This window comes from Aplysia californica, unplaced genomic scaffold (assembly GCF_000002075.1).
Source record: "Aplysia californica isolate F4 #8 unplaced genomic scaffold, AplCal3.0 scaffold00148, whole genome shotgun sequence".
In the NCBI taxonomy this organism is placed as follows: Eukaryota; Metazoa; Mollusca; class Gastropoda; order Aplysiida; family Aplysiidae; genus Aplysia; species Aplysia californica.
The window spans coordinates 916,581-924,675 of record NW_004797418.1 but is presented as its reverse complement, the minus strand read 5'-3'; the positions used below and the strand labels follow the sequence as shown (position 1 = coordinate 924,675).

Genomic DNA, 8,095 nt, shown 5'->3' with positions numbered 1-8,095 from the left:
CCCCCAGAAAAAACACCCCAAAAACCGGAATAGTGTGCCCAAAAACTGCATCGTAGACGCCGTTTTGAACTGGTCTATAATACCATATTATTATTCCCGTGTTTGTTCTCAGCGTTTTAAGTTACGTAATAAGTTAGCTTCTCTTCATCTTTTCTCGAACTTGCCCCTTCGTGTGTCACCTAAACTGCTTCATGTAAAACTGTATGTAGTGAACAAAGTTCCTCAGTAAACTGAGGGATGAGGAGACAAAGAGGTCAATGACAATCATTTTGTCGTTTAGAGAAAGGCGGTAGCGAAATGGACTTATTATACAACAATAAAAGAACGAAAGATAACTTTAATGAAAAGACGGCATACATGTATGTGTATTTAGGCATTTCTTTTGGAAGGTTAAGACTAAAGTAGAAAGAGCAACTCCGCAAAACGCATATGGAAAAAAAGTTGTTAGTATAGAAACCACGTTGACAAAACAACTGTCATTCGAAGCAGGAAACAAAGCAGGACAAAAAGACGGACCGGAGTATAACAGGGACAGGCAAAAAGCAGGAAATACCGTTGTCACCCTCCATACATCAATACACAGGAAAATACTAGACCAGCGTTTGTGTGTGGCCGTTAGGCGCTTCGATCTCGCACCCACGATATTCGAGCTCTATTCCTTAGTGAGGAGAAAACTTGTATAATTTACAACTGTCTCGGTCTTTCAGCTGGGATATCGTATCCTTCTCAGCCCATGTTGACCCTGACAGACAGGATCTGAAGCCTGAGTCCTAAATGTTACAAATTGTATCGATGTGGACCTAAAAACAACTACATTTTTTAAAGAAACATACCTGGGTGTTTAAAGAAGGGTTAGTTGATTGGCAAAGCTTATTCTGTCATAATTATTCTATAACATGCTTTAAAAAGTGAACAGATTTTTTTTAAAATTTAATTTAAACCTGAAACGAACCATAAATCCTAAACAATAAGCCATATCAAAGAGCATGTAAGCGAACAAATAGATTCCCAACTACATATCTGAAGATGACAGTAATGAACATTTTAGGACGCTGATGTCCTAATTACTGTCTCAAATTGAGTTACGGCTTCTCTCCGCCTTCTTTCCTTCTTATTGTTAGAAATCTGGTGTGTAGAAGAGATTTCAAGGCAGAATAATTTAGCTTTCTTATTTGCAAAGAGTGTTTGCTTCTTCAGTCTGCCTGATTAACGTACGCTTAGCAACCCCCCACCCGCAAACAAACGAACAAACAAAACCTCCCTTTTCTCTCCTCGATCGACGTCTTTCGTGTTGACAAAACTCATTAGTGAGTTTGTGTTTTGCTGTTTTGCTATATTGAAGTTTGGTGTTAGCCCCTTGATTTATACACAGGTTATACATTTTTATATATACATTTGTCTAGACACCCTTTTGGGGGGTTGTGGGGGGGGGGGTAGAATTTTTTGGCTAACGCCAGACACACTGGAAAATCGAAGCACACCAGAAGTTTTTTTTTTTCTTTTAAATTTTAGCCTCTCTGGGGTAAAGTAGCAGACGGGGATCTATGATATATTTCCTAGTATGATCATATAGGCTACTTCATAATGGTAATATTGCTCTTGTAGTCCCCCCCCCCCCTCCCCTTCCCCTTTTTCCCCCATGTTCTTATTTAGGAGATCAATAATGCGTTACTATATTCTTAAGTCCTGCTTTATTCTTTCTATTTAATGTTCTGTCTGTTCACAACTTCTCGTGAATGCCAAAGAACGTTCGTTTTGTTTAAATGTCTCAAAGGGAACAAACAAAAAAACTAACCCCCCCCAAAAAAAAAGAAACACATCCTTTCTTTTGAACAATACAGGAACCTTGGAAAAAGTAAATTTTGCTGACAGTGCAACGCAAAATTTTAGTTAGTATAATAATTAGTTTGTGTAGTTAGTATGTTCGTTCTTAAAGAAACAGAGCTACCAAAATGATAAGTATGTGTGCGTTAATTTCATGAGATAAAAACTGACAGGTACGAAGACTGACTGCCTCAACAATATTGTTATAAATTACAGCCATAGCGAAATTCGGTTACTTTGAATAAGTTAAAATTATACAAGACAGCAAATTGTGGAGAGAAACATTTTTACCGAAATCCTCCTCGACACTATTACTATTACTCCATAACTCTGAACATGAAATCTCATTAATGACTGTCCGAGAGTTACCAGTGACGACTTCTTTTTCTTTTATTTTGTTTCAATTCTAAAAATGGAATTTTAAAAAGTAATTTTAAAAAGTAATAATGACGCTCGCTTTAAAACAAAACTAAAAACGTTCCAGTCTTTTTCCACTTTTCACTTTTCTGTAACGGAACAAAACTGAGTTTGATACTTAACGAAACAAGTTTGAGTCTCCTGAAAAAGATAACAATAATAATAAAATAAATAACCACTATTCATTTATTCAAAGGGAAACAATCGTGCAAATCGTTAAATACTTGCCGATTTACTCCCCATGTAATGATGTGTGTGTGTGTGTGTGTGTGTGTGTGTGTGTGTGTGTGTGTGTGTGTGTGTGTGTGTGTGTGTGTGTGTGTGTGTGTGTGTGTTTAATAATATTATTACATTAGTTGTACATATTATTATGTTTAATGTTGTGAAATGCAGTTTATATTTTATTTCTAAGCTGGGAGTATTATAATCTCACACAAGTGATATCAAGAAGAAATCAGTTCTTCTTCGTACAGAAGAATACAGATAACCTCGTACCTTAATATATATTTCTATACTATTATTGTTTGTTCGTCTATTCTTTCTAAGTTTCATAGATCTTTTAACATTATGTAGTTGTTTCTTTTTTCTTTTATGAACCAATATCACTTTTACAGTTTCACTAATTAATTCATGTCCATGAGTATTCGTTATTGTTTGTTTTTGATTTTTTGGATTTTTTTTTTTGGGGGGGGGGGGTTCTTTTTTGTTGTTGTTGTTGCTAATTCATTATTGTTCAATCTATTTAATTATATTTTATCTTATTGTTCTTTTTTGCATGTCGTCTTTTTTTTAAATACACTTAATATTTCTTTTCTTTTCCCTGCTCATCTACATAACATCTTTAATCTACTCCTTCATGTCCCTTCTTATTCATTACGGAAACTGAATTTGTCAAATGAGGGCTTTATATGATGTGATGTGGGCTAATGGTTTTAAACACAGAATAAACTTACTTACTTCCTTTCCCTTCACCAGCATGAGCACTTTCCGTAGACGGTTCATCGACGCAGTACGCTGCAGGAGCCGACAAAAGCGACGACCGGCGGGCAGCAGTATGTACCGTACGTCACAGACCTACATGCACAGTGACGCTCACTCTGTCGACACTAGATACGATGGTTAGTCACTACTCACTCCGGATCACTATATTGTTATGTTTATGATTGCATTTCCATCTGTTTTTTGTTGGGGGGGGGGGGGTTTGGGGGGGGGATGTGGGTGTATGTGTATGTGTGTGTGTGTGTGTGTGTGTGTGTGTGTGTGTGTGGTGTGGATGTATATGTGTGTGTGTATGTGTGTGTGTGTGTGTGTGTGTGTGTGTGTGTTTGTGTTTGTGTCTGTGTCTGAGCAAGTGATTGTAAAAAATGAGCAGATTTCTTGAGTTTGGAGGGGGTGGATGGTCTCCCAGTGGAAAACAAGTGATATATTTGACAGAATAAAATGGATTTGTCTAGGTGGGTTACAAATATACCGTGAATTGTGTTTGTTCTGTGATTTTTTAACAAATTTATATCTCAGTGTTTCTGACTTTATTTGATTTCAATTCATTTAATCCCATCTTGTAGTATCGATCCTTATTTCATCAAATTATACCTCACCTCATTTCGTTGCACTATATCTCATCCCATCTCTTAATATTATATTTCACCTCATCTCATCGGCTCGTTCAGACGCATCTATCCCAGTCTCACCTGATAAATCTAGTATTATTTACTTGTATCTTATGTTGCCGTACTTGTTGTTAGTCTAAGCGTATAGTATCCTTTACCTTTGTCTGTTTGCATCGTCTTTTGTCTTGCCTTATCATATCTCACTGATTTTAGTAATAAATAATGTTCATGTTTTCAAATCTTATCTCATCTCACCTCATCTCATCTCATCTCACCTCAGCTCAGCTCTCATCTCATCTCACCTCATCTCATCCCTTCTCATCTCAACTCATCCCCTCTCATCTCATCTCACGTTATTCCATCGGCAGGTACCAGCACCGCTGGGACCAATGTGATCTACAGTGCGTACGGTAAACGTGGCCAGAACCACCACGCTAAGGGAGACAACAGCATCCACTCACTCAAGTCCTTCAGCAGCAGCTGCAACGGCAACAACAACAGGCCAACCAGCGCCGGCTTCAACAGCAACAACAGCAGCTGCCTCACGGCCAACAGCGAAGTTTGAGCACTGCCCAAAAACAACAGCAGCTGTCTTACTGCAAATTGCGATGCCTGAGCAGCTGTCTTACTGCCAATTGCGAAGTTTGAGCACTGAGCTCTGCACGACATTCTTTCGTCAACTGTCGGGTCGAAACTGTTCTTGTAAAATAGATGGAAAACGTCGTGAAAACGTCATGATTTCTTTAACACAGACCTCAAGGATTCGTCCAACGTTCAGACTTATGATAGAATCAACGTTGGCTCATTTTTGAAAGGAAAGGGCAGTTGTTTTCTCAGTGAGCACACGGCTGGTCACGAGAGTCTGGATCCAAGACAAGCTATAGCTATATATAGCTTCAAAGTTATATCCGACCTTTCATCACTCTGTACTACTGACTATAGACCACGAGTCCGCTGTCAAGATACACTACGCTCTGGCAGTAGAGCGGTTCATATTACTTTTAATTTTAAGCAGAAACGGTTATCCGAAAAAAGAAATTTGAAAACTTACAAGTGGAACCAACGTCTGTATCACAAGTCGTGTTTCCAATGTGAATGACGAAAGGTTCATACATATTATGGCATGGCACTCCTTTGATGGCAAAATGATAATCCAAATGGTTTCATGATGGACTTTGATGCCTATGACCCCGGTATGAATCCCCAAGAATGCCTTTTTCAAACAGAATTATTTGGGAAGCATACGTAGCTTTTCACATGGTACACTTCTTGGCCCTACGGGCATCGGTTTCGGTTTTGTTCCTCCTCTGAATTAACGTGATAGGGTTTATACGTTAATCAAAGTGATAATACACTTACCCATTGCATGTTAAAAATATGTATATGTTATTGCTTGGGCCTCAGCAGTGGCTTAAAAGAATTCTTTTGTGGTATACGTTTTAATGTTTAATTATGTTGCTATTATTGTTTCAGTGACAGTCGATCAATTCGTAATGAATGCACACTCTTCCTGTTGTTGGCATCAAGGAATTTCCTATCAGAAAGCCAATGTATTTTTTCTCTAATTGTTAAACGTTTCTCTTTTCAAAACAATATCGAAGAGATGCTAAAACACCGTGATTAACCGCGATGTGGAATGTATTAACGACGACTAGATCTGAGCTTATTCCATTAGGGAGAACGATACATTTTGAGTTTCACGGACCTATAATACAAATTTAACTTTGAATAATAGATTATATTACTTGTCCAGCGGGTACAAAGATGAGACAATTCTTCGTTGACCATGTTATAGGAATCATAACAGTAAGCATTTTACGCAGCCATGGACATGTTTTAGATCTGCTAAGAGGTGTGATGTTGTAATCTTGCTCGTCAGGGCCAAGAAATGCACAGCACTGGCTAAATGGGATGCCACATCATAGCAGATAGAGGGGTTTACTCTATGATAACTTCCTCTACTTGGGAGTCGAGCTACTTCTCTACAGACGCCTGTGGTTTTTGCGTCTGATAGAGGTCTCTGTTGTAAAGTCAATTCGATGATCTCGTGTTTATCTCGTTACTCCATGTTCATTGTCGTTACTTCATTGTACAGTCCTGGCGTGTTGTTACATAAACAAAGTTGTCGTGTTGTGTATTGTTCTGTTAATTATAGTTGAAACAATCGTATTATCTATCTCTTTTCGCTTCCAGTGACATTTTTTGGCTGGATACTGGTCATCACCGTGCATGAAACTAGGAACTCAAGAAAGAGATGTAAATAATAATACAAATCTGGCTAACGTAGAAATCAACTGTTAACAGCTTTGACGTCATGCTTTCTGGTGAGCGATGGAGATTTGGAACAAACGTCTATGGTTTACGGAAGGGTTTCTAGCTCAATTTACACAGGGGCCGCTGGAGATAAAGTTTGGGTACGTTTGGGCAGCAGGATGCAAGTGAGACCCTCTGTAGGGCTTGAAGATGTGTACCAGTAACTTTGAGTTTTACTTTGGCTGGGTGAAATTGATAATGGAAAAGAACTTTTCACATAATATTATGTTACAAGAAAGAACACTATCTGATTGAACATTATGGAAAGCTCGGGTAAGATAGGAGACAATTCTCTCAAACATTGACCAAGCTTAGGCTACAGTAACAAAAATATTGACGTCATTTAGAGGCCGAAGAATATCACCCTGCGGGCGTCAACTGTCTCTCAGGCTGACAGGCCTAAAGTTGGAGTCCCTTGGAATGTTATAGCTTTACTGGTTAAAATACTGGAGTCCGGTTTTCACATTGAACTTACATTAGATCAACCCCTGCTTCAGCTTGACTTCAGTAGATAGGGTGTGGTTAAACCTGTATCTACGTACTCATGCGGTAAAATTAGGAAAGTAACGCAAGGATCACAGTGTCCCCAACACCCAATCCAAGGCGTTGTGTCAGGTTTGATGTTGTTGGGTTCAGTGTCAGTGTGCCTTCCTATGTATTATAAAAGTCATGATGGCATTCACAATCAGATATTGCAAGGCCCATGATCCGGGGCTGCTTTGTCGTGTAACTTGTCTACCTTGCAATCTTTATTCATTATTTTGCTTCTGTTTTAAAATCATGACTGACATCAAGATGTTGAAAACTACAAATATCAAGGTCGCATTTTTTCTCCGAGCTTGCTAAACGAAAGCTAGTTTGTAGCTGAACAATCAAGTTGTACTTGGTCATTGCTGCACTGTCCAGGTCGCTTTGACAACGTGGACAGTCTGTTTCAAGTCAGGTATCATTATATGATAAATCTATTTGGTTGACTCGCTGCAAAGTGCATTACAATGAAACTGTGTTACTAATGCCGTTAAAGTACAACCCTAGAGCACAGCTTGTTATTGTATAGGCCTAGTTATATCAATAGTATTTTTTTCTTTCACTATACTGCGTTGTGTCTACTATTACAAAAGTGTCAGAGTTTGTGTGCTTACTTAGTCCATTAGTATGCCCTTGAGCATATCACCTTATGCGTGGTCCTTACCGCTCTAAAATCAGTATAGTAAGATTATAATGAATGTCTAGCCGCGCGCGACTGTACCCAGCGATTGGTCCATGTATCGATAGAGACCTTGTCGCACGCAACAGACTTGGAGTGAGGAGGTTTTAAAGCATCACCACTGGTTAAAATATCTAGTCAAGGAGTGCCGGTCGACACGATGTGTGATGTGGTGCAAAAGGATACACACCTCGCGACTAATCGCTAGCACAACGCGACTCGCCACACGCATAAGGAGGAGACATAGTCTTAGGCGAACTACAGAAGTAAAGTTAGCTTTTGCGTTGCATAGGAACCACCTTGCAATCTGTGCTTTTACTTTTTCTTTAATCACACTTTCAAAGATAAATGTTAACAGCTTCGACCTATGTATAAAAGGGGTCACTGTTGTTTATTTTCTTTATTTATGACGGGACACTGTCACCTGTTGTAGCAAAAACACTGCTTGTAAATGTCGACCTACAGGGCCAATGTTCTGCCTTAATTCGATGTGACAAGAGACATGCTATATGCCCGCTCTACATTGTAGTGTGTTACTGTAGTATGTCTACGCCTGTGCTACTGCATTGGTACATGTGTGTGTATGTGTGTGTGTGTGTGTGTGTGTGTATGTGTGTGTGTGTGTGTGTGTTTGTGTGTGCATACATATATGCGTGTCTGTGTGTAGACGTATGTGTTTGAGGAAGAAAGGGGTAGTTAGAGAGGGGAGAGAGAGAGAGAGAAA

General features: G+C 39.0%; 1 protein-coding gene across 1 annotated transcript in view; it reads left to right on the top strand.

The window, feature by feature from the left end:
* Positions 1–4,885, top strand: part of LOC101850329 (neuropeptide SIFamide receptor) — a gene marked incomplete at its 5' end in the record, with an annotated part of 78,310 nt that extends 73,425 nt beyond the window's left edge. Inside the window, 2 exon segments of the mRNA XM_005097195.3 lie at positions 3,217–3,359; positions 4,220–4,885. Coding sequence (XP_005097252.1) covers positions 3,217–3,359; positions 4,220–4,416 — 340 coding nt within the window. The 3' untranslated portion in view covers positions 4,417–4,885.
* Positions 4,886–8,095: the final 3,210 nt, after the last annotated feature.